The sequence below is a fragment of the Crocuta crocuta genome, unplaced genomic scaffold (assembly GCF_008692635.1).
Source record: "Crocuta crocuta isolate KB4526 unplaced genomic scaffold, BGI_CrCroc_1.0 scaffold31, whole genome shotgun sequence".
Lineage (NCBI taxonomy): Eukaryota > Metazoa > Chordata > Mammalia > Carnivora > Hyaenidae > Crocuta > Crocuta crocuta.
This window is the reverse complement of record NW_027528362.1, coordinates 2,521,478-2,546,383: the sequence shown is the minus strand read 5'-3', so window position 1 is coordinate 2,546,383 and position 24,906 is coordinate 2,521,478. Positions and strand designations below refer to the sequence as shown.

Here is a 24,906-nt window from a genome sequence, read left to right as displayed (position 1 = left end):
GGTACCCACAAGCCCCACCCCCGCCCCGCCCCCCAAGGCTGCCCTCCCCAGGGCTCCAGCGGAGCACCGCCAGAGAGCAGGCACTGCCGAGTGCGTTTGGTCAGCGTCCAGAAAGTTCTCTGACCATGCAGGGTCCCTAGCGGCCCAAGTGCGCCGCAGCCTCTGCTCTCGAGGACCCCCGGGCTCCTTCCTACTGGGGTTCTGGGTGTCCGTGGAGCAGCAGAAAACACACCGCGGATCCCCGGATCCCCGAAAGGCAAGTTGACATGGATTTCAGACAAATGACAAAAACTGCCTTTGTCTATACTTCCAAGGGAGGTACAGGCAGGTCAGGCGCACAAAGGAAATCTTCATGTTCTGCCCCAACAAAGTTCTTATTCTCTTGTAGAGAAAACCCTGAAAACACACGCAGGGGCCAAGCCGAGAGGGAAAACGAGCTCTCATCACCCTTGGGGCAAGAGTGATAATGTCTCTTGGTGCCAGTTGTGTTCACTGCCCTGTAACAGGAGCCCTGGGAACTCACCACCCAGTCTTCTGCCAATAAAGGGATCTGCCGTTGGCCCTGAAAATGGGAGCTACACCCATCAGGTGCAAAGGAGGTCCCAATCTCTCCACACCCCTTTGGCTGGCGCTGAGCTCCTCTCTGTAGACTCCCATGGATGGTTCTACGCCTAAGCTGGTTAGGGCCAACAGAGCAAACTTCTCCGGGCCAAAGCATGGGATGCAGGACAGGAAATCCCGCTCCAGGGCCGGCTGAGCCCAGGCTGGGGTGCACAGACCACAGAGCCCGTGTGTGCTCAAAGCCAGGGCACACGACTACACTCTTTTCTACAAAAAGAAACCCTGAAGGTGAAGGGCAGATAACGCAGAAGCATACTATAAAACACAGTACTCAGCAGAGAAAGTCTGGTAAAAAACCAAACCAAACAAAAAACACAGCCGTAGTAGTTGATCGGCGTTACTGACCTGTCTTGGCACTTCTGAATTCAGCTCTGTAGGCTGTGTGGCAAGGCTTCTGATGGACTGGATCTTGCTATGTTTCCTGGGAGAAATCACATTAGATACGTAAGTTGTTCTCTTAAATGAAAAATAACAGTCTTATGCCCTTCCTCAATACGAAGACACCTCAAGCAGGGTGTATGGATGCTTCCTGGAAACAGCCATCCATTTCTTAATACTTACAGGGTTCAGGGGTTACTTAAACCCTGAAAACATTCTCAGCAACCCTCTGCTCCTGGTCAAATGGTACAGCTGGTCAGGAATGCTAGGCATTGCGCATTACCTTTCTAGGTATAGGAAAGGGAGGGAGGGGGAGGTGGCTGGGGCCTGAGGACGCTCTGAATTGCAAGTTCTGGTCTGACAATATGAAAACAGTTCATGTATTCTGGGAAACGATTTTCTAGATCAGTTCTGTAAGAGAGGTGACTACCGCTCATCAGCAAACTCTTTCCCAGTGTTGAGTTCAGAGAACGGCTGCCCCATGAATGAACTTACAGACACACAGGAAAAGGAACTGGCTTTAATGCCACTAACTCCTTAATCCGTTCCCTTCCTTTGTCAGTGCCCTCCTCTTCCTCAGCGAACAGGCCTTAGAAACTTTTCAGGCACTCAAATGATGCAACGATAAACACAGAGGGATTAAATGCTAATGTACATTCAGCTTTTCTTCAAAATACTCCAAATATACAAGGGTGGTCACAGCGGCAAGTTTGTTTCGGCCAAAGTGAAACAAAATACCAAGCAGCCTGAATGTTTATCAATAGAGAATCAGATAAATATAATGAAAAACTTTCACAATCGGAAGAACACCAACAGAGATCTTCAAATCAGGGCAGGGTTTAAAAAGCAGGATGCTGGGGGGCTCAGTTTGGTTAAGCGTTCGACTTCAGATCAGATCATGACCTCGCGGTCCCTGAGTTTGAGCCCCGCGTCTGGCTCTTTGCTGACAGCTCAGAACCTGGAGCCTTCTTTGGATTCTGTCTCTCTCTCTCTCTCTCAATCTCTCTGTCCCTCCCCTACTCATGCTCTCTCTCTAAAATAATTGAAAAAAAACAAGATGCAGAATTATGTACAGTGTGAGATTAAATCAATGAAAAAGCACACCCCAGAGAAATCCTGAATATTCTTTAAAAAAATTTTTTTAATGTTTATTTTTGAGAGAGAGAGAGCGAGAGAGACAGACAGACACAGAGCCTAAGTTGGCAGTTGTTGCCTTTGGGAAGGGGAGAAGGGAAATAACACAGGCGGCTGTTGGTTAAGGGGGTTTAGCCACATCTGGCACAACAGTAATTACACACAAAAAGGAAAAAAACACCCAGAAACAGAAAGAAATATGGACGATTACTGTGTTCTCTGTACTTCACTGTAATTTTAAGATGTATTAAAATATAAAAAAGAAAAATGTTTTTAAACAACATGCACGCACCAAACAGCCCTCAGTGCAGCGCAGCCACAGCCTTTTACCCTTTTATCTTAATCTCTGGATTCTCTGCTTCTCCCTCTCCAGGTAGCAAAGCCTTCTCTGCGCAGGGGGCTTTGATGCTGGTTGACCAGGGCCCACTTGCCAGCTCTGGGACCTGAGTTCTTTGAGCTGCGGTGTCTCCATCTTTATAAAGGGACCAGGAGACAGGCACCTGGGTGGCTCAGTCGGCTAAGCATCTGACTCTTAGTTTCAGCTCAGGTTACGATCTCATGGTTTGGGAGTTTGAGCCCCGCACTGGGCTGCGCACTGACACTCTGGAGGCTGCTTTGGATTCTGTCTTCCTTTCTCTCTCTGCCCCTCCCCTGCTCACCATCTCTGTCTCTCAAAAATAAATAAACATTAAAAAAAAAAAGGGACTAGGAGAGCACTGACCTCACAGAGCTGGTATGAAAGCTCTCTGAGTTATTGTACACAAAGTGCATGGAACATAGCAAGAGCTGTAAGCGTTTGCTCACAGCAGCAATAAATCCTGCTTCTTCTCATCCAAGCTGTATTCAAGTTAAAAGTTTACAGAAATACTTTTGATTCAAATCCCAAGATACTTATGGACAAAGAGAGGATTAATTTTTTAATTTTTTTTTTTAACATCTATTCATTTTTGAGAGATGGAGAGAGACAGAGCACGAGTGGGGAGGGGCAGAGAGAGAGAGAGAGGAAGACAGAATCCAGAGAAGGCTCCAGGCTCTGAGCTTCAGTTGGACGCTTAACCGACTGAGCCACCCCGATGCCCCACAAAGACTAAGTTTTTACCGCGCTTTATCCCCACTGCCATCTCCTGTTCCTCTTCCCTCCTGCCCTCTGGGGGCTTCCTCTTCTCCCTCCCTCGGCCCCGCCTGTCTGTCCCCGTCTCATCTCACCCTTGAGGAAGCGCCCCAGCCCTCGAACGTTCCTAACACTAAACTGGCCCAGGTTGACTGTGAAGCACGAATTCGGGAATTCACCAGGCCCGGGAGAAGGAGGTTTACGAGCAAAGCTCGGTCACCTGGAGAGAATGACTCTTGTCAAGTCGAAGTAACATCGAAGTTTCTCTTACCTTTCAAACTGCACTTTCTTATGTCCTCCTTCTTTAACATGGTCGAGAACCTGCTTCTGAGTCCGACCGCTAAAGGGAAGATGGCGAGAGGGAAGAATAGGAGACGGCAAGGGATTCCTATTTGAACACGCAACACCCCGTCTCTGCCTCCCCTCCTTCCATAACTGGGAGATGGGTGGGCTTTCTCAGCTGCCGGGAATAAAAGCGGTTCTAAGAGAAACTTGTGTTTCTCTAAGAAAAATGTGGGTCCATTCCATTTCTTGGCATTTCCCTTATAAATTTTTCTGTTTGATTATTAAGCCACCGCCCCAAGCAAGAGTCTATATGCCTCGGGAACACAGGGATAATTCTGTTCACTGTCCCCAGTGCCCAGAACAGGACTGGATAGGCAGGAGACACTCCAGTGTTTGCGGAAAGATGGAGAAAGTGAAGCAATCCTGGGCAAGTGTACACAACATTCCAGGAGGCCACACCAAATGTTAACAAGACACTTGCTTCTCCAGGGAAAGGAAATCCTTTCTGAATTAGAGGGTCCTGTTTGGAGTTTGCTGTGATGGGGTGAATGGCCTCTGGGCCAAGGTTCGAGGAGAACTCAGCGAGGAGACGCCAGGAGTCGGCCGGAATGACCGAGCAATCACCCCATCAGCAGTAGCTCCCGGAGGCTAACTTTCCACTTATCTCCTTGCTGAACCGAGGACAGCCTTGGGACAGACGTTCCCATGGCAGATGCGACAGGTGTGCAGTAGAATCCTTACCTGAACCGGAATGACGACCCTCGACTAAAGAGAACGGGCTTTGGCTTTGGTTTGGGCTCTTCAAAAAGTCTAAAAAAGGCATGATGTTCAACACAGATTTTCCAGAACGACTTGCAAAAATCCCGACTGGCCATTAGAAATTCCAAGGTATCCTGGTACGAGCTCTAAAAAGAGAAAATACCACTTTTTTTTCCCCCAGGACCCACAGACAATAGGCTGACACATGAGAAAAGGGCCAGAAAAGAAGTATGTCCAAGAAAATTTCAGTTGTGCATTTTATTATAGCATGACCACAAATTCACATAGTTAGTAAAATAGAGTTGTTCCGAATGACAATGTATTGTCATCATTTAACCATTTTCCCCTCACAGAATTTCCTAGAGGAGCTAACAGAAAAGAGGGGTGATTCACAGAACTCCTGACATTTCTTGTGACAGAATTCATACACAAATTTTATGTGGCTTATATTTCCTTTTTTTTTTTTTTATGTTTATTTATTTACTTTGAGAGAGAAAACAGGGAGCACAAGCTGAGGAGGGACCGAGAGAAAGAGAATCCCAAGCACGCTCCATACTGTCAGTGCAGAGCCCGATGCGGGGCTCCATCCCACAAACTGTGAGATCACGACCTGAGCCGAAACCAAGAGTCGGACGCTCAACTGACTGAGCCTCCCCAGGCGCCCCTATATTTCCTTCTTAAGAAAAAAAAAATCCACGTACTGAAATTCCTATTTTGCCTCCTTAAAATAACTGAAACACACTCTTCTTTCTGTTTTCTCCCTCATGGCTCATGCCAACTTCGCATACTGGTCCTAAGTCTTTTCTCTGTCAAGCAGCATATGGTTCAAACCTCCAGGTGGCCCCACGGACCACACAGGAAATGAAAAAAATTTTTTTTTTTTTCTGGAACACAAAAGATCACTCAAGGCTGAAAAACATGTCCTTTGATTCTGGAAAGGGGATAGTGTAATTTTGTGCTCCCAGGTTGAAGGCTCTCACTGTAAGCTGCTCTAGTATATGAACAGGGGTTACTACAGCCCTTAACAGCTTCCAGCAATTCCAACTATTTCGGGGAGATCTCACAGCTCCGGGCAGACCCAACTTCCAAACAAGCTGAGACCATTCTGCATTTGCAAGTAGCCTTCTAGAACTCCAAAAGCACTTTCCCATAGCAAACAACTTATAATGGGTGATTGCTTCCTAGGTCAGGCCCTAAATGCTGATTTAATCCATTCTGTAGCTGAACAATAAGGCTAGACTGCCGTTTCTCCTGTTTTTTCAAACCATGGGAACAAAACTCTCCCAAGTTCTGGTTGGGGATACCAGGAATGAAGCATCTGTCTCTGCCATCGGCCATTTCCAGACATTTAAGGAGATGCTCCTTTCTCTGACCTGGTCCTGGGGTGAGCGACATCCTCAGGGGTTCTCCAGAAAACAGGGTGGACCTGCTTAGCTTCTGAGAATGTGCTGTCGGAGGTTTGGGGACAAGGGCAGCAAGGGCTGGGGACATTTGGAGGCTCATACACCCCGAATACTGCGGATGCTGAAAGGAGTCTTGAAGGGATGGCCTGGAGGCTGGAGCCCCAGCAAGTGCATGGGTGTGGGGGGGGGGGGCTGAGCCCTTTGCCCTGCCTGTGTCTAGCCAGGTGAGAGTGTGGTGACCGAGGGTCTGCCTCCCCCTCCCCCCCATCCACTTACATTCGCATCTGGGCGGAGCTTGATGAGAAAGCGCTTCCTCTTGAAGCTCAGCTTGCGCACCTTTGCCCAGTTGAAGGCATTGATCTTCGTGAAACCCTGAGAAGAAAGGGATCAGCCAGTGAGCCAGGAAACGCCCTAATAAGCAACACAGAACATGGTTTGCCTTGCGTGGGGGGGAGCCGCTGTTCGCCTGCTCGGTAAGAATGCCTTTTGCTAGGGAACTTGCTAGGATTTGCGGCTGTGGATGATTCCTGTTCCTGGAACATTATTTTTCACTAATTATCCACTTTGGTATTCAAACTAAGTTTGCCTCCAGGGAGAGAAGCGGGCCTGGCCAAAGGAAGGATAAAAAGAAAGATAAATAACAATAAAATCCATGGCAACCAGAATAATTAGTGATCATCACTTTCTGAGTGCCTCGGGAAGGACTTTACAGACCTTATCTTATCAAACCTTATAGCAAACCCAGTGAGATGGGTTTATCATCTCTCTTTTACAGCTGTGGAAACTGCTACATGGATTTATTTTAATTTGCCCCAAATCACACAGTTCACGTGACAGAATGAGGATCCCCAGCATGTGCCTTAACCAGCAGCGACTGTTAAATTTCCATAAAAGCGACGCAGCAGGTTGATCAACCCCCATCATGCACGCTGGTCTGGCTCCCATCAGCACAAGCAGGATGGGGAAGGGAGCGCCGGCCTGTGGTGCATCTTCTAGACCAGAGCACCGTCTCTGGGAAGGACCCACACATCCTTGTCTCTCAAAGTCAGGCGTGCAGGGATAGGGTGACGGAGAAGCAAGACGAAAGCTGCCAGATACCAGCTCCCATCTGTCCTGTCATCTCAACTAAAATCCGAATCCCCCTGAGCCTGCTGGGACACCCGGACCATTTATTTAAATTGGTAAGAATGAAACAATTAGGCACTGGCGAGAAGATTAATTCCAAGATACAGCCCTTGTACATGATTAAATTACTGCGCGATTCTCAATATTTAGATTGTATCAAACATAATCAAAGCACATTAATTCAATTGTGAGGCTCTTCTTCTTCCCCCTATGATTTTAAAAAACCTTTAAGGGTTCTGATTTTAAAATTTAACAGTAGGACTGAAAACTTTAACACTTGGTTTACTGTCGTTTCGCTCAAGTACTCCTAGATCATCTTGGCAGGTCAAAAACTGTTGAGAGCAGTCACCTCAAATACGTACACCGCTTTCAAACCTTCCCTTCTTACTCTCTCATATGAAACCCAACCTCGACTCCTCCTGGGACAGGGTCCTGTGATAATCAGCGTCTGTTGTAAACATCGGATACAAGAGCAGAGAAGCACTGGGACTATTTTGGTAAAATACGAAGGGAAAAAATAACCAAAACCAAATATAAATCAAAGTGTTTTAGGTTGTGTATGTATCTACACCTTAAAAACTGGTGAAGATTACCCCCACGTCTCTATACCCCTACGAAACCAAAGCACGGATCACTCGCTTTGTTTAAAAGAAAAGCACTGAGGACACTTTTGAGGCTGATGAATATGTTCATTGTCTTGATTTCATTGATGGCTTCAGGATTTACATATATAAGAACACATGAAATATGTTTTTAAATATGTGTATTTTATTCTATGTCAATAACACCTCAATGAAGCTGTTAAGAAACAAAAAGAAGCACTGATCAGAATACAATAGCAATGCAATCAAGACAGCACACATTGCATGGGGCGCCTGGGTGGCTCAAGAGGTTAAGCGTTGGATTCTGGATCAGGTCATGATCTTGCAGCTCGTGGGTTTGAGCCCCGCATCGGGCTCTGCGCCGACAGCTCAGAGCCTGGAGCCTGCTTCGAATTCTGTGTCTCCCTTTCTCTCTGCTCCCCCCTGCCCCCACTGTGCTCTCTCTCTTTCTCTCAAGAATAAAAATTTAAAAAATATTTTAAAAAATTAAGAAAAAAGAGTATACATTTCAGAGTACAGAAAACTATGTCCTTAAGTAAAACACAGGTAAGAATTCAAGTGCAGTGTTTTGCTTCAAAATTGCTACATTACGTGCCTTTTAGAAATTTATAAAACTGCTGTCTCTTAAAAGTACATGTTACCCTTTTCAAGTTATGTATATGTGAAGCCACAAATAAGCAAACTTGGGTAAAAATCCCAAATTAGGTTTTAAAATCCCTAAATTTGATTAAAAAAAATCTCAACAGGTAAAAAGAGGGGACACATCAGGATCACGTGCCAGTGTGAAGGAAGTGTTTATTTTGGGGGGGTCTGAAGTCCTGCTTCTATGACGCTGTGTTTTGAGCACAAATCCCCTGATAGGGATTCCCATGGTCCTGCAAGGTCAATAAAAACAGGCAAATCTTTTACTGTGCGTTCCTCAGCCAGAGCAAGGGCAAATGAAATAGAATCTGGAAGCTGAGGGCCTAGAAAGAAATGGAAATCCTAAGGTGAGGTTAGTTTCTCCCTGTTCACCTAAAATTAACCATCAGAGGTCTTAACTTCACCCACCCAACATGCAATCAGAACCAAAGGGCCAACTCTTATCTCTCCAACACCAGGGGAACGGAGCTGTGTTCTCAATGCTCTTACCTGAAACACGAGAATTCCCGTGTTGGCAACAGCCAGGTTGATCTTCGTACCTTCCCTGTCCTTAGCCGGGTGCAGCCGGATCCCATACATCTCCAGCCTACGGGCAATCTCCAGAAGCTGGAAATCTGATTCTGCTGGTGTTTGTCCACTGACCAAACAAAAATTAAAGAGAAAGGCCAGGTGATATGAATTGCCTGTGTCTATTAATTTGAGACTCGGCAACTTCTCTTGGGAAATAAAAAGGCATTTCATCCCCAACAATGGAGCTACTTCATCAGATGACACCCAGCCTCCCATTCACTGCAACCCAAGGTCGAGCAGCTAGGACAAAAGCATCATTGCCTGTGTAACACAACACCCCAAAAGTCCGTCTCACGTTTGTCTAGTTGTTTTTTGGAATCTCAAAGAGTTTCCTTTAAGGTCATATAAAAGGAAAATACCATCGTGTTCAAACACATTTTTAGTCGCTTACAATGGGCCTAAACTTGTAAGCAAAGTTCAAGGCAACACCCTGGCATACTATCCCCAGGGCTCAAGTACCCTCCTTAAAAACAGCAACAAAAACAAGAGACACAGAGCATCTTTTGAAAATATTTTACTGATCAAAACAAAACTAAACGAAACAAAAATGAAGAGGATACCAAGATGCTAGAGTTTCGTGACATTGCTACTTTGCCTCTAGTTGACCGTGTCCCTTTCCTGATTTCCTGTTCACTCATCTTATGCTCTCCATTTAATTCCACGGAATGGGTTTCCTCAATTCCAGACCGACCCCAGTAGCACAGAAAATCAAGCAAGGATCTTAGAGCTTTGGTCACCAGCGAGGAACCTGCATTTGAGAATCCAAGGTGAGGAACAACGGCCCCCAGCAACCTCTGTGCTCTTCTCCCTCACACCTTGTATATTTCTTCCCAATAGCTACTATGTGTGCATGTGTGCGCGCGTGCGCATCTACACCCACCTATGCTGGAAGGACAGGGAGAAACCGCTCAAGGGAAACACTAAGTGACCCGTGGGACTTACATGTGGTTATGGTGATACTCCACGATTTTGTCTTCTAGCGCATCTTGCTGAGGTATGTACTTGTTTTTTGCTAAATGCTCTCTGTCTGACGCTTCGTCAAAATCCCCAATCTCGGCTACCAAGAAACAGAGAGAGAAAACCCAGTCACGTACGATTAATAATACTTCACAGTCCATTACATTCCTCGGGCAGCATTCTCCGGCTAGCAAACCAGACAGCAATGGACAAGGCGGTCCCAGCCTGTGGGCATCCTAAGGGGCTGGCTCCCAGAAGGTACCTTGTGAGGATGGAATTAACAGCTGTGCCCAATTAAGAGGCTGGTCTCCACTCTCGTCCTTACCAGTTAGAAAGAAAACTTCTGCATTACCATCTTCATCCATCCACATTCCTGATTTGTTAGCCCCCGCCCCGCGCTCCCAACTAGAACCATTTCTGTTCTAGGTAGTCAATTCTAGACATGTGGACCTTGACCTTATGACTTCTAAATAAGCCCCAGAATTTGGGGACTCAAAAAAATCTACTTTGAAACTCTTATAGATAATAATTACTACTGCAAACCCCAAAGGCTTTACCATGTAGAGAAAAGCCAACGGTAAATAGATATAAACATACGCAATGTAATTTGGTAAAGTAAAACAACTAAAGTTTATGAGGCTTCTTATAGTCCTGGTGCCAGAAATGACTGATCAGATGGCAGCTTCTTACAAATTTTTCATTTAGAAGGAATAGGAGGCCCGTTTTTCTCATGTAACCTCTACATAGTCCCCAAATTGCTGTGATCTGGAAATCTAAAGGAAAGACCTTTAAGGTAATAATTGTACCTTAACAACACTAGCTCCAGCTCAGTTTGTATCAACTTAATACCTCTGGGACAGCAAGTCGTTTTCTTTGAATCATATGGACTCTGTAACAAGCTTAATAAAAAGTAGCCTAATGACCAAAGCCCAGCTGTTGTGAGTAAAAGCCAGTGAATGGTTGCCATGATACGTCCCTTTCATTTTGTCATGTGAAGCAGCCCGTCACACTTTGGGCAATACACCTCCACTCATTGTGCGGGATGTGGCCCACAGGTTGCTATAAATCACAAGCCCCGTGAATATTTGCTCTGCACAAAAGAGCACCAATTCATCTGATTCCAGCTGGGCCAGCAGGGCAATCACTCTAGTTTCCTGCTGCCATGGCGAATCAATAACATGACTTTCTAAGTCCAGTAAGTCTGCAGTAAGGCCCATGTATAAAAAATAAGATAAGCATGATCCCTAGAAAACACCCGATCCCATTAGGCTCAGTAATGTATTGACCACTAGGGGCAACACTTCCTACGAACCTTTGGAAATAGTGTTAAGTGGGTGGTTATCCGAACGGGATAATTAAACGGGACTACTCTGGATACAACGGAAATTGTAAAATGATATACGATAGCACATTTTTTTTATACTAGTGCTAATATATGGGACATAATCATCTTCCTGAAACATAATGTGTATATTCCATTTCAAGTAACTCCTGTCTTGTCCAAGAAGGAAAAAAAAAATGCCCAGCTGGGTTGTCAATATGCTTTAGAATGAGTACAATCTAAGTGATCCTTTGCCTAGATTAAGAAAGCAAAATATCTAGTTTCAAGCATCACTAGGATTCGGGCCAGCTTCATACATCTTGGGGTTTACTGAACTTGGGAGAGCAGAAGACAAGAAGTGTCATCTTTGACAGTTTTACTTCTTAAGGCTAATGTGCCATGTTCAATAATGAATGTTAAATCCGAGAACAGGACCGATCGAGTTTAGTTTACTTGGCCACCATCTGTCCAAGCTTCTCCTCTGCATCAACAGAAGTATCAACAGAAGCATACTCGTCCTGAAAAGGACACAAAATTCACAGGCCAGTATTTGGGGGCTACACTTATTAAATGATATTTTAGGAGTATTGTTTGCAATCCATGGGCACTCATGCTAACAGCAAAATAACACAAAGACATAATTACTGTTTTTAGTGGATGTGATTATTTTCCCCCATCGACCAGATCACTGTTATTTCCAACACGACCTCATAAAGAAACCATCAGAACTTACATTGTACGATGTGGGAGATCAAGAGAGCCGCGCTGGTATCATTGCACGTCAGCCTGCCTTGAGCCAGGTCCTGCTTCACCTGCAGCGCAAACAGGTACCTGTGAACGCAAACACAGAGGACGCGTCACACACCTAGAGGCTGGCGTCATGTGAAGAGGGCGGAAGATTTGGTGTCAAAGTCAGGTTCATTCTGGCAACTCGTCCACACGGAGAGGGACTAGAGAAAGGCATACAAACGAAGGAAAAGAAAGTCTGCGCTGGCTGGAATGAGTTCCCGGCACCACTGGCTGCAGCGTAAATACTCCTCCCTCATTAAAAGGACCAGGAGACACACTGTAATCTTTTCACATGATGAATAACACATTTTGTTCTATGGCTGTATCTCTCCATGTCAAAACCTAGGATGGGGCGCCTGGGTGGCTCAGTCGGTTAAGTCTCCAACTCGTAGTTTTGGCTCAGGTCATGATCTCACAGTCTGCAAGTTTGAGCCCCACGTCGGGCTCTGTGCTGACAGCGTGGAGTCTGCTTGGGATTCCCTCGCTCCCTCTCTCACTGCCCCTCCCCCACTCACTCTTTAAACTATTAAAAAACAAAACAAAAAAACCCCCAAGACTGTATCTTACTACTCTGTCTATAATTTTTGCAGGGCATAATAAACATCACATTTTTTTTTTTGCAGATCAAGTATACTAAAAAATAACTTGAAGGCTCAGCTAATAATAATAGCTATAATGGTTAGGGAGAGTTTTTTTTTGCCAATGGAATTGGAAAGACAAGAGTGTCCTTTTTTGTGTGGTGTAATTAATATTCACTTAGGTTCTTTCAAAAGCCTCAGTTGCAGGATCTATAAAAATTAATTTAAAGTTATTTTCTCCATATTGCAGAATAAAGCAAGTAAACTTTTTTTGGTGAAAGAGAAGAGGCACTTATTTATTTTGAGGGAGAGAAAAGGAGACAGAGAGCATGCACGAATGGGGGAGGAGTAGAGAGAGAAAGAATCCCACGTAGGCTCCAGGCTTAGCACAGAGCCCTATGTAAGGCTCAATCCCATGACCCTGGGATCATGACTTGAGCCGAAATCAAGAGTCAGACGCTCAACCAACTGAGCCCAGGTGCCCCAAGAGATGATGTATTTATAAATAAAAGGAATTAAATAGAAACTAGTGCAATGTAGAAATTTGATTTGAAAACAAAAATCAGTATGAATGCCTAAATTTTCTCCATAGAGAAACAGGAGATTTCAAGTATGAGGTAAGGCAAGGTACAAAGTGAGCTTGTAATATCTAGTGATGCCAGGAAGCAAGACAGGTTTGAAATATAAATGGGTTGTATTAAAAAGCAAAAGAAACATCTGGAAGGGATGTCCACTCGCCAATGCTGGGGCACCTTGAGTAGCAACAAGAATAATTAAAGTGAATCAAAACACACAGAATTGATGAAAAGTCATGAGGCCATTTCAATACTCAACCAGAAAGTCAGAAAATGTTATCACCAGTGGAGAAGACTCCCAAAGCATTTCTTTATTCAAAACTTGGTAACCAAATCAAAAAATTGAGGATGGGCTCTGCTTCTCCAGTAGAAGGGGTATTTCAGGATATACAGAAAAATGAGGCAAAGTTCTTTCGGGAAGTACGCCAACTAATGACAGCAAGAATCCTCATTCCACAACATTGAAGAAAATGATGGACTCTGGCAAGCACTGTTAATTGCTGTAAGAACCATTTTGGAGACTGGACATTTGCATAAAGACAAAGGAACATGACTTTGCCTCACAATGACAAGATCAGAACATCGCCACCCCAGTTTATGATGAATCTTAGCACCATTAATGAAATGGGAAGCACACGTCACTTCTGGTGGATTCTGGCCCAAAGCATTCAGCTTGGATCCATCAAGCCTATAGAACTAAATTCCGGTTTTCTGGAAATGCAGAGAATAGAGGAAGAAACTAAGTGGCACCACAAGGAAGACATTTGACAAATTCAGGAGGTAGGATATTTTATAGATAACTGGTCCATCAACAAGATGGTATTATGAAAAAAAAATAGGGTGGGCCTCTGCTAGATTAAATGAGATCCAAGGACATAACCAAGTGCAGTTATGGTCCTATAGTGAATCTCATTTTATTTTTTAATGTTTATTTTTATTTAAAAAAATTTTAATGTTTATTTTTGAGAGAGGTAGAGAGAGGACGAGCAGGGGAGGGGAAGAGAGAGGGGGAGACACAGAATCTGAAGCAGGCTCCAGGCCTCAAGCTATCAAAATAAAGCCTGATGCAGAGCTTGAACTGTGAATCAGGAGACCAAGACTTGAGCCACAGTGGACACTTAACCGACTCAGCCACCTAGTTGCCCCTAACGTTTATTTATTCTTCAAAGAGAGATAGAGCACATGAGAGCTGGGAGAGCAAAGAGAGAGATAGAGGGTCATAGGATCCAAAGCGAGATCTATGCTGATAGCGGTGAGCCTGCGACTCCAACTCATGAACTGTGAGATCATGACCTGAGCCAAAGTTGGACGCTTAACCAACTGAGCCACCCAGGCGCCCTGTGAATCTTACTTTAGATGAGCAGATACAAACGACATATATGGGACAGATTTGAGTATGGCCAAGATATTATATGAAAAGTACGTATTTATGCGTAGAAAAAAATCAGGATATCACAGTAATGAATTAACAATGATCACCCCTGGGGAACAGGAATACAGTATTTTATCTTCTTATACTTGTTTATCTGTATATTCTAACTTTGCATAGTATACATTTGCTATTTTTATAAAAATGAAAGGTTATTTTTAATTTTAAAAAAGGGGGGGCTTTTTAGAAGACCAACCACAGAGGGTTCTATAAAAATTAAATGAAGTAATACATGGAAAGTACAGTGACTAGAATAAAAACATTCAGTAAATGTTAGCAAATTTTCTCCTATAAAAGAAAAACTAGGGGCGCCTGGCTGGATCAGCTGGTAGAGCATGGGGCTCTTGATCTCAGGGTTGTGAGTTCAAGCTCCATGTTGGGTATAGAGCTTATTTAATAAGAAAGAAAGAGAGAAGAGAGGGAGGAAGGGAGGGAGAAAAGGAGAGAGAGAGAGAGAGAGAGAGAGAAAGAGAGAGAGAGGAAGGGAGGAAGGGAGGAAGGAAGGAAGGAAGGAAGGAAGGAAGGAAAGAAGGAAGGAAGAGGGGCGCCTGGGTGGCTCAGTCGGTAAAGCATCCAACTTCAGTTCAAGTCATGATCTCGCGATTCATATGGTCAAGCCCCGCATCGGGCTCTGTGCTGACAGCTCAGAGCCTGGAGCCTGCTTGGGATTCTGTGTCTTCCTCTCTCTCTGCCCCTCCCCAACTTGTGCTCTGTCTCTGTCTCTCTCAAAAATAAATATTTTTTAAAAAAAGGGAAAAAAAGATATGAATTATCTTTGTTACTTAAGAAACTCCATTATTAAGAACTAAAAAAAATAAAAATAAACTAAAAAACTACAGAGGCAATTCTGTAACCAGGCCCCCAAAAAACCCAAAACAAAAATCACCCACAGATCCACTTGTTGATAAGTTGGTCTTTACCCAGCCCCCTGATATTTATTCTTGCTCTCATGCTCTCTGTCTCTGGAAAGTCAAAGGGAAGAAAGTCAGAGAATATAAAAGAACCAAAACACCAACATATGGGTTTACAAGGGAAAAGGCTGTATCTGCCATCTTTCTGGATTCGGCAGGGGGAACTATTTTTTTGAGCTGAACACTTAGAGCTACAGGCTTTAATCTTCCACCTGGTTAATTTTTGAGTAGAGGGCATAAAAGCATTACACTGTGAATATTTTACCATCTACCAGTTCAAACACAGGGTCTTGTGTCCGAGGAGAAACGTTCAGGGACGGATCAACGGTCAGAATCTGATTGGCTCTGGGGACGTTGGCTGATGGGCTCACGTAGCCTTCGAGTCAGCAGGGGTTCAGAAAGCTCACACATTTAGGCACAGGGCAAGGGCCCTTCTGAAGACTGTGGTGAACCTGTCACTCCCTAATCACGCTGAGTCTCCCTGTTCAGAGGCCCCTGTAATACGAGAATGATCTTCCTGGGTACTAACTGTTGACTTCCTAATGACAGCCATAAATCTTGAGCAAGCTGGCTGCCATGCTAACTTTAGAGACTCAGCAACACCTTTCACATTATAAACAGAAACAGTCCCAATCAAACACCGGGGGGCTAAATCAGGTGAGGCTGAACTCAGCAGGCACTAAATACAATTCAAGGAGTGAACGCTCAAAGTACAAAGCGCTCGGAGCAGAGTCAGTCCCTGGTGGAAGGGTGGGTATCAGGAGAAGGGCATGACCGTGCCCAGGCTAATGAAGACGGCTTCTGGCGTCCAGGGATGGTCAAGGTTACAGATCACATCGACCATCCTCACTTTAAACCTGACACCTCACTTTAAACGGGTCTATTTTGATGTTTCCACCTGGGAGGTCTGAGTCTCCTTTCTTCTCCAGTGGAAAGTAACTGACAAGTTCTCTGCCAGCCTGAGGAAGCACCCGAGGCCTTGTCGAATGCTGCAAGTTCTCAGGGGTCTCTCCGCCCCCACGGAGAGCAGCGCCAAGGAGAAGTGGGATCCTCTCGGAGACCGCAGGCCCAGGACAAAGTGTGCGGAAGCCCTACAGCCCAGCGGGAGTGACTCGGAACTCTGCGATGAGAAGACCCGGCGAGTCCTTTCCCGAAGACCCCTCCCCTAGCTATTTCAAACCTGCGCCTCTGAGTCACTGCGTTTCTCTCTCCTTCTAGAGGCTTGGGGCCCTGGCAGCAATAGGACACAACGGTCGCCGAAAGCGCAGTTCGGCCTCTCGGTTAACAGCAAAGTGCAATTCAATCTGCTCTGTCCACAACTGGGAAGCTGAAAGCTGTGCGTGAGAAGTAACGGAATGAACCAGAGAGCTAGAGTCCCTTATAGTCTGCTGAACTGCAGGCCCACCCCTGTTCTGCTCTTGTCCCCATGTCCCTTGCCCAAAGTGCTGTCCACACAGAGCTTCTCCCCAACGCTCCCCCCCGCCCCCCAGCACTCCCCATCTGCTATAGGAAAGTGCCAGAACCTCAAGGGTCACATGGTTCAATTTCTGCTTACACGGGAATGTGAGAATGAGGGAGGCAGCACACTGGATCTGGAAGGTCCCCTTCCTGCCACACCTTATGACAAAGTCAAAAGTGACAAGGAGCTTCTAAGTTTCATACCAGTTTCGCTCGCCCTGGCACAAAAGGATTCTCTTCTTGGAAAAGATGATTAAAATGTCAGTTAACACCGGAAGCCAGAAAGCAAAGACAGCAGCCCCAAATCTGCTCCATCCAGCTGAGCCTGTGTTCGCTGAGGAATTTAGATTCCAGAGCAGCTGGCGACATCCTGGGCACACGTGGCTCGATGGTCACAGTTACATGCAATTTTAGAAGAAAAACCAGAATGGTTGAAAACCAGGGGCGCCTGGGTGGTTCTGTCTATTTAGGGTCCGACTTTGGCTCAGGTCATGATCTTGCAGTTCGTGAGTTCGAGCCCCGTGTCGGGCTCTGTGCTGACTGCCAGCTCAGAGCCTGGAGCCTGTTTCAGAGTCTGTGACTCCCTCTCTCTCTGCCCCTCTCCTGCTCTCTCTCTCAAAAATAAACATTAAAAAAAAAAAAAAAAAGAGAGAAAACTATAAGCCTCTGGAGACAATGATTCACAAGAATTGAAAAGGTGCAAAACTCAAAGCAAAGTGGAATAGCGATGGGGAAGAAAAGGATTTATGCCAACTTCATAAGCCGGACAGAGTCCCAGTGACAAGCAGGAGGCAAAGGCAGGCTCCTGCCCAAGAGCTGGACTTGCCTTTAGATTCACATCCTAGTCGGAGCTTCAAGCAAAGCACATTCCAACGAGAAGGAACCCAGCACAGAAACAGAGACACAGTGGCCCCAGCAAGGACCCCCCAGAAGAGCCTACTGTCACGGGCTTGTCTCGTGCCTCCTGGAGTCCCAGCCTAGTGGTGTCACCTCTATGTGAACCATTCTTAGGCCACTGTGCACGCCTCCCAAAAGGCTGCCGGCTCCCGCAATTGCTGGCCACTGCGTGGATTTGAGGATTGCAAGCAGAGGGAGACAATCAGCAACTCGTTCAGAAAACTCAAAGCCACGCGAAGAGTCACGACCTTCGCTTCTTCCTGGAACTCCACATCTGTGTTCCCGGTGCCCTTCCGGACCTGCCCGCGATGTCTGGCTGGCATCTCAGACGTAAGCCGGCAGAACCAAACTCCTGACGCTCCAGCCCTCCGTCACCCCCTCCTTCCGTCTGCCCTTTCCCATTTTAGTTATCGCCAGCTGCTTAAGTCAAATCTAAGCATCCCTCTGTCCCCTCAGCCTCCACCGCCAGCCCATCACCAGGATGCAGGAAGCCCATCCCCAGCCACAGGCCAGCATCTGCGGCCACCCTTTTCCACTTCCACGCCTGCCAACTCCTTTGCTGCCGCCACTGTGTGCGGACAACAGCAATGGCCTCCTCACTGGACTCCCAGCTGTCACTGTCCCCCAGCACCCACACGCAGCTAGACTTTTAACCGCACCAACCATCCGACCTCCGTCTCACCTCACTGCACTTCGCCCTCTCTGTTCCTGCCATGCCAGCCTTCTCTTAGGTACAGCTGAGCCTTGAACATCACAGAGATTAGTGCTCCAACCCCGTGCACAAAAATCTGCATGTAACTTTAAAAAAAATTTTTTTTAATGTTTTATTTATTTCTGAGAGAGAAAGAGAGAGACAGCATGAGCAGGGGAGGGTGCAGAGAGAGAGGGAGACACAGAATCTGAAGCAGGCTCCAGGCTCTAAGCTGGCAGTCAGCACAGAGGCCGACGCGGGGCTCGAACCCACGAACCGCGAGATCATGACCTGAGCCGAAGCTGGAGGCATAACTGACTGAGTCACCCAGGCGCCCCTGCATGTAACTTTTGACGTCCCCAAAACTTACCTACTGTTAACCAGAAGGTTTGCCAATAACAAACATGATTAACACGTATTTTGTAAATTATATGTATCGTACGCTGTGTTCTTACAAAACAGTAGGTTATAGAAAAGAAATGTGATGAAGAAAACCCTACGGAAGGCAAAACACATTTACAGTCCTGTGCTGGATTTGTACAAAAAAATGTGCATATCAGTGGATGCGTGCAGTGCAAAGCTGTGTTGTTCAAGGTCCACTGTACTTGAACATCTAGAACTTGTTCCTGCCTCGGATGCTGCCCAGCTCTTCTTTCCACTTAGAAAGCTCTTCCTCCAAAAAGGAGGGACAGAGTCCCACAAATTCCTCAAAGGCACCACAGACTGACCCATCGCAAGTGGTTCACTTGGTCACCTTCTACCATCTTCTCCTCCTTCAGTTACCTACCTCCTACCTTCAATCACACACCTGCTCCTTCAATTACCTCTCACTGTGACCTGATCCTTTTTGCTTCATCAGTCATTCTGTCTGCTCCCCTGCGCAGTCAGGCTGGTCTTTTCCCAATTCTGTTCCCAGTGCCTGGAGCCATGCTTGCACAGAGCGTCCACGTCAGAAGTACTGCTGACTTTGCGTCGTCATCCCTTTGCTAAATGACGGTCAACCACCCACAGTATCCAGGACCCTGTGCTCCGTACCAAGGGTGAGGAGAAAGATGTGATAGGCTTGGTCTAATCAGCTGCAAGACTGAAAGCCACGGGCGGCAGGACTCTGGCTGGTCAGACTCGTGTACCGCTCGTAAGAGAGAGCACGCCCGGACGGGAGGCAGTGTGCCTTCACACACTCCTACCAGGCCCTGTTCTCCTTCAGCATCCGGGCGCCTTGTGCAAATTAGAAAATGAGGAATAGCGAGGGTGGTGAGGGTTATCACTCAGAGCATCCCTACCGGCGCCAGCCACTTTAAGTCTCCTACTGCTCATCCTCAAAATAACTGCGGCCAAGCAACCAGCGTGGTGGCGGCGACACGGGAGTTAGCAGAGGCACAGAGGGAACAAGTAGACCAGCCAGTCACAGGGGGACCCACGGCAGGCATGACGCCGTGCTCACGCTTCTCCCACTTGGGCCAGCTCGCAAAGCAGTCCATCTTCAGCTCAGGCCCACCCACCCAGGGCAGCAACAGAGAGACACAGAGCTAACCCTTTCACAGGGTCTGATTTCCCCAAACTGTCCCGTGATGTGACAGATGTAAGAAGTCAAATATGACAGCAAGAGGTTATAAGATCAGTTCACAGCCCAGCTTTGCAGAAACCCAGGACTCAAGGAAAACGTGGCACCTCCTTTCCCCCCACGTTGGTCAGCACCGCTGGGGGCACAGGGCAGATGGGGGCCGGGTAAGTGCTGGGAACATGTTGAATCAGTTGGCTGAGAACATTAACTTTCTCTTCTCCTCGGCACCCCGTGGCAATAAATAGCAAGTTGCTAAACCACTAACCTTGTGAGTTCTTCTTGGAGTTGTGTATGGTCAGGTGGAAAGAATTTCACCACGAACTTCACAACAACATGCTTTGGCCCTAAAAGGGGGGAAAAACAGTAAAGCATGTTTGAATCGTTTCAAACGCAATTAAAGAAAAAGACTTTAGAAGGTATATTATACATCAAATAATGGAGCTCATTCCAAGTTGCCAAGAATTCATCTGCTGACATCCAGGTTGCTGAACGAGGTGGTTCAGTTCGTAATCCGTACTTCCATATTGCAGGGAGGCAGAGAGCCCTTATAAAATAATGATCTGACAAGAGTATTTCATTCGGGTATTAATTTTTTTTTCTCCGAAGACTTAAACTGTACCCAGATTTTAAAAACAGCCATTCATCTGCTTTGAATTCTGTGACTTCCTCTCTGTTCCTCCCCTGCTCATACTCTGTCTCTCAAAAATAAATAAATGTTAAAACATTTTTAAAACAACAGGCATTTAGCTTAAAAAAATTTATCTAATTGGCCCTTTCAGTCAAAATATGGGCTTTAGATAATGAGGAAATAATGAAAATGTAAATCAGTTATACAATTTGGTATTTTAAATGATCTACAAGGTAGATTCCACTGTGTTCATCAAATACGTATGGGCATCTGTGTGTCAGGTGCTTCCCGAGCTCTGGAGAGAAAACATAAAGAAGACAGGACCCTGCCCTCGTCAGCCAGCTACAGCCCTTATGTGTGTCTTATAAACCACCTTACGGAGGCGTTCAGGCAAAATCAGGAAGCAGATCTGGGGTGGGTGAAGGATCAAGGAGATGGGTCACCTGTCAGAATTAAAACATCAAATAATAATTTGTAACCTGAATCAGAGCTTGTTTTGAGGTATGAATCAAATTTTATACATGTATCTATATATGTACCTATATACATATCTATGTCTGTATCTATATCTATATATATTTATGCTCAATATAAGAGCAGTCTTCTGGGTTCTATCATTTGGAATGACAGCAGTGAATTTATGTTCTATGAAATATAAGGCACTATAATGAAATCCAAATTTTAACAGCAGTTGCATAAAAGCAGAAAATATCTCTTTGCTCCACCTTTTGCTGTCACAAAAAAACAGATGTTATATTATCATTTCTGTGATCACATATTTAAGTTTAGGAAAAAAACCCAAGAGCAATAGAAGATGACGATGTAGGCAATATATCCAAAATGAGGAGAAAAACAAGGCACGGAAATAACAAAGCCCAGAGACACTGGGCCCCCTTGTCCCGACCACTCACTCTAACAGTGAATAGAAACCCTCGCTCGGATCATAAAGTAACAATAGCAAAATGGGGAAGGTCAGGAAAAGCCATGCCGTCTCCTCCCCACAGGGATCCCATGAGGCTACGGCAGATCCTTAGAAAACCGGAAAGTAGGAAGGTGCTACCCCTCAATGCACAATGACAGCTTTGTCTCACACACAACTAGTCACAGCACACGGAGATGGAGACCGAAGGAGAATCCTCACTCGGTGTGGACCCAGCAGTGACAGACGCGGTCTTCCGTCTGCATTTGGCAATGGGCTAAAAGACACCTTGCCACAGTTAGCATTTCCCAGGAGGTAACACAGGGACACATGTCATCACTCTGGATGCTTCGCCACCTCCACCCGTCAGGACTGGGGGCTTCTCTCAGCAATGTGTCCCCCTCCCCCACATGCAGGTTGCAGGCCAGCCACCCCGGTAAATGTTAAACACACAATGGCAGTTTCATTTTCAGCATCGATAACTGCTTAATTTAAATGACAGAAGCTCAACATCAATTTCAAATGCACAAGGACCACCCAGACAGTGTGCCTGTTCAGTACACCCACCTAACCTGCTAGAAGTGGCCCAGTGGGATTTCTTAACCAGACATTAAAACAATCCCAGCAAAGTAGTGGGGAGCCTGGAGCTCAACTAATGCAATGCAATTTTGTTACTATCCTCAGACTTTTGCTCTGGCTGCAGGGAAGGAGCATTTGGGATGACTTGTCTCACTCTGAGCTTGACCTCAAAGCCAAGAGGAGGGCAATGGTCCTGGTCCTGAGGCACAATGAGAAGGCAGAGAGAAAGCAAGCCGCCTTCCCTCACTCCTCCCCTAAATCTTCCCCAAAACACGGTATAAATGCAAGCCAGACTCCCTTCAGTTCTGCCTGCCATTCAGACACAGACACACACACACACACACACACACACACACACACACAATTTTCAGGGACTTTATTTTTCCTAGCAACACCTGCACTCTGATCTCACAGGCTTTGAAGAGGCTGGACAGAAAACCTAACACCAGTTTTATGAATCCGTGGCTCCACATTCCTCTTCGAAAGTGACAGTAACGACACCAGGCCGAGACCAGGCAAGCTCAATTAGTCCAGAATTAATAGCATGCTTTCGTCGTTAATCAAAATGAGATCTGATTTTCCAAGCAAGGTTCTGATTGCCAAATTGTTAAATATTAAAATTGCAGAAGAGACATTTTAATGGCATGTGGATTCGTGAATGAAAGGAAATTATGGAGAAAAAAAAAGAATCTGCTTCACCAGTGCTGGATGCCACAGAGCAAAGGACGTCCAGAGGAGGAAAATGTCTGCCTTGATAGTTAACATCACTGTGAAACACACGGTATATACTTACTTCTAATCTGCTTGACAATAGGTTTTAAGAGATCCAGCCACACCTACAAAGGAAAAAACAGATTGAGACAAATTCTCAATGAAAGAATGCACGTGTTTGGAGGCTTGACTTGGAGCTGTTTAAAATCAAAATACTTTCGAGTATTCGAGGCCATCTGTGCCTATTTTCTGCAGGGCGGTGTATCTGACATCATCGACCGATTTTATAGCACAGATCCAAACTGGCTGACGTTATCTCTGAGCTTCAAAGTTACAATGTCTCCCAGACTCCAATGGTTAACTAAGAATGTGTCTCCTGTCATTTGTACTGTTGTATTCAGAGTTAGCTACTCAGCAAATACGGGTGTATGATTGCATGGCTGGCTACCAGCTGGGTGAAATATGCATGCTCCTCAATGAAACGAAATACGTGAACATATATGCATTTACAGAACAGCACGTCTCTGAGGGATATGGGATGGGAATGAATATGTTTAGAATATTACCTCTGCATTGGGCACTCTCCATAAGCTTTTACCCCTTTCCTTAATTTTTTTAATGCTTATTTATTTTTGAGAGAGAGAGAGAGAGAGAGAGAGAGAGAGCGAGGAGGGGCAGAGAGAGAGAGAGATAGACACAGAATCTGAAGCAGGCTGAAAGCTCAGAGCCTGACCTGTAGCTCGAACTCACAGACCACAAGATCATGACGTGAACCAAAGTCGGCAGCTCAACCGACTGAGCCACCCAGGCTCCCCGGTCTTTACCTCTTTAAACAAGTCCGAAGGATTCCTGCTACCCAGGAGAGTAACCTGAGACTTTTGGGACCAATAATTTGTCCCAGGCTGGCAGACGCAGGACCGAGACAAGGTCTATCCAGCTTCAAAGGTCAGACTCTTCACACACGTGCAGTTTTGGGAGAAAGATTCAAAGAGAGAGGAAAACCAGCTGCCCTTATTCAAAAAACATAATTTAGCTGTATTATCCCATTTCACACATGCTTTTCTCTAAATACCTGGTCATTTGAAAAGGGTTCTACTGAAGCTCATACTTGGATGTATGACAAGAAGGTTAATGTGCCTAATATAAAGAGGATTTACAATATACAACATAAAGAGGTTTGGAAAAAGCAAACACTCACAAACTATGCAAAGAATAACAGGTAATTGACAGAGAAAAAAAGAACAATGGCTAACAGGGAAATGTTCTAATTCAGGAGTGAGTTGCACTGCAAGTCTGAATAATCAAATACCACTTCCACCCATTAAATGTGCATCTAGCTATGCCTCTGTGTACGCACGTATTTGTATTATACAATTCCCAGATTTAGCAAAGGGAGCGGGAAATGTACACTGTCTTACCTCTATTGGCGAATACACGAATTGATACGTTTCTGGAGACTAGTTAAGGAATAACTAAAGCTTAAAAAAACAGCTCCTATACATACTCCTTCATCCAGTAATGCAACTTTGGTAAATCATACATTGATGCACAAAGATTTATGTAAAATAAAAATGTTGTGATTAGCATTCTTAACAGCGAAAAATTTTACAATAACAGTAAATAAAATAAGTCTACATTTATAGGCCACATTATTACACAGGCATTAAAAATTATGTTCTTGGTGAATATTTACGTATGCGGGAAAATGTGTTTGGGAGGTTGGAAGATGGGTGATTTCCAGTCCTCCGCCTTTCTCCATTATCCAAATTAACCTTAAGTTGAGCAGTAAGAATTCTTATAATGCAAAATCTAAAAAATGTTAAGTCTCTACTTATTTAGTTTACTCTTCCCCCATCACCTTTTCAAATCAGTAAGATTTGTTTTAATTTTTTAAAAAAACATTTATTTTTGAGAGAGGGAGAGAATGCACGCGCACACACAAGCAAGGAAGGGGGGCTTGGGGATAAAGAGAAAATCCAAGGCAGGCTCTGCACTGTCAGCGCAGAGCCCTGCATGGGGCTCGAACTCACAAACCATGAGATCATGACCAGAGCGAAAACAGAGGCAGGATGCTCAACTGACTGAGCCACCCAGTTGCCCCCAGTCAGTAAGTAAGAATTTATAAGGAAATTCTCATTTCTGTATTTTGCAGCCCTTCCTGCTCTCCTGCTTCCCGGAGCTTATGGTCTAGTGAGGAAGCGACAGGAATCACCCGACCTGCACAGAAGTGAAGACGTGTCTGACCCAAAGGGAATGAAGGCAGAAGCAG

The 24,906-nt window shown here is 45.4% G+C and overlaps 1 protein-coding gene across 1 annotated transcript in view; it reads right to left on the bottom strand.

Moving 5' to 3' along the window:
• The window catches only part of FARP1 (FERM, ARH/RhoGEF and pleckstrin domain protein 1), a 220,885-nt gene that overhangs the window by 51,908 nt on the left and 144,071 nt on the right, over nucleotides 1–24,906 (bottom strand). Inside the window, exons 3-11 of the mRNA XM_077753961.1 lie at nucleotides 22,720–22,762; nucleotides 20,066–20,144; nucleotides 11,642–11,739; nucleotides 9,573–9,687; nucleotides 8,550–8,697; nucleotides 5,968–6,063; nucleotides 4,271–4,434; nucleotides 3,516–3,584; nucleotides 967–1,042 (exon numbers count right to left, since the gene is read on the bottom strand). Of these exons, the coding sequence (XP_077610087.1) occupies nucleotides 967–1,042; nucleotides 3,516–3,584; nucleotides 4,271–4,434; nucleotides 5,968–6,063; nucleotides 8,550–8,697; nucleotides 9,573–9,687; nucleotides 11,642–11,739; nucleotides 20,066–20,144; nucleotides 22,720–22,762 (888 nt within the window). The remainder of the gene's footprint in view (nucleotides 1–966; nucleotides 1,043–3,515; nucleotides 3,585–4,270; nucleotides 4,435–5,967; nucleotides 6,064–8,549; nucleotides 8,698–9,572; nucleotides 9,688–11,641; nucleotides 11,740–20,065; nucleotides 20,145–22,719; nucleotides 22,763–24,906) is intronic.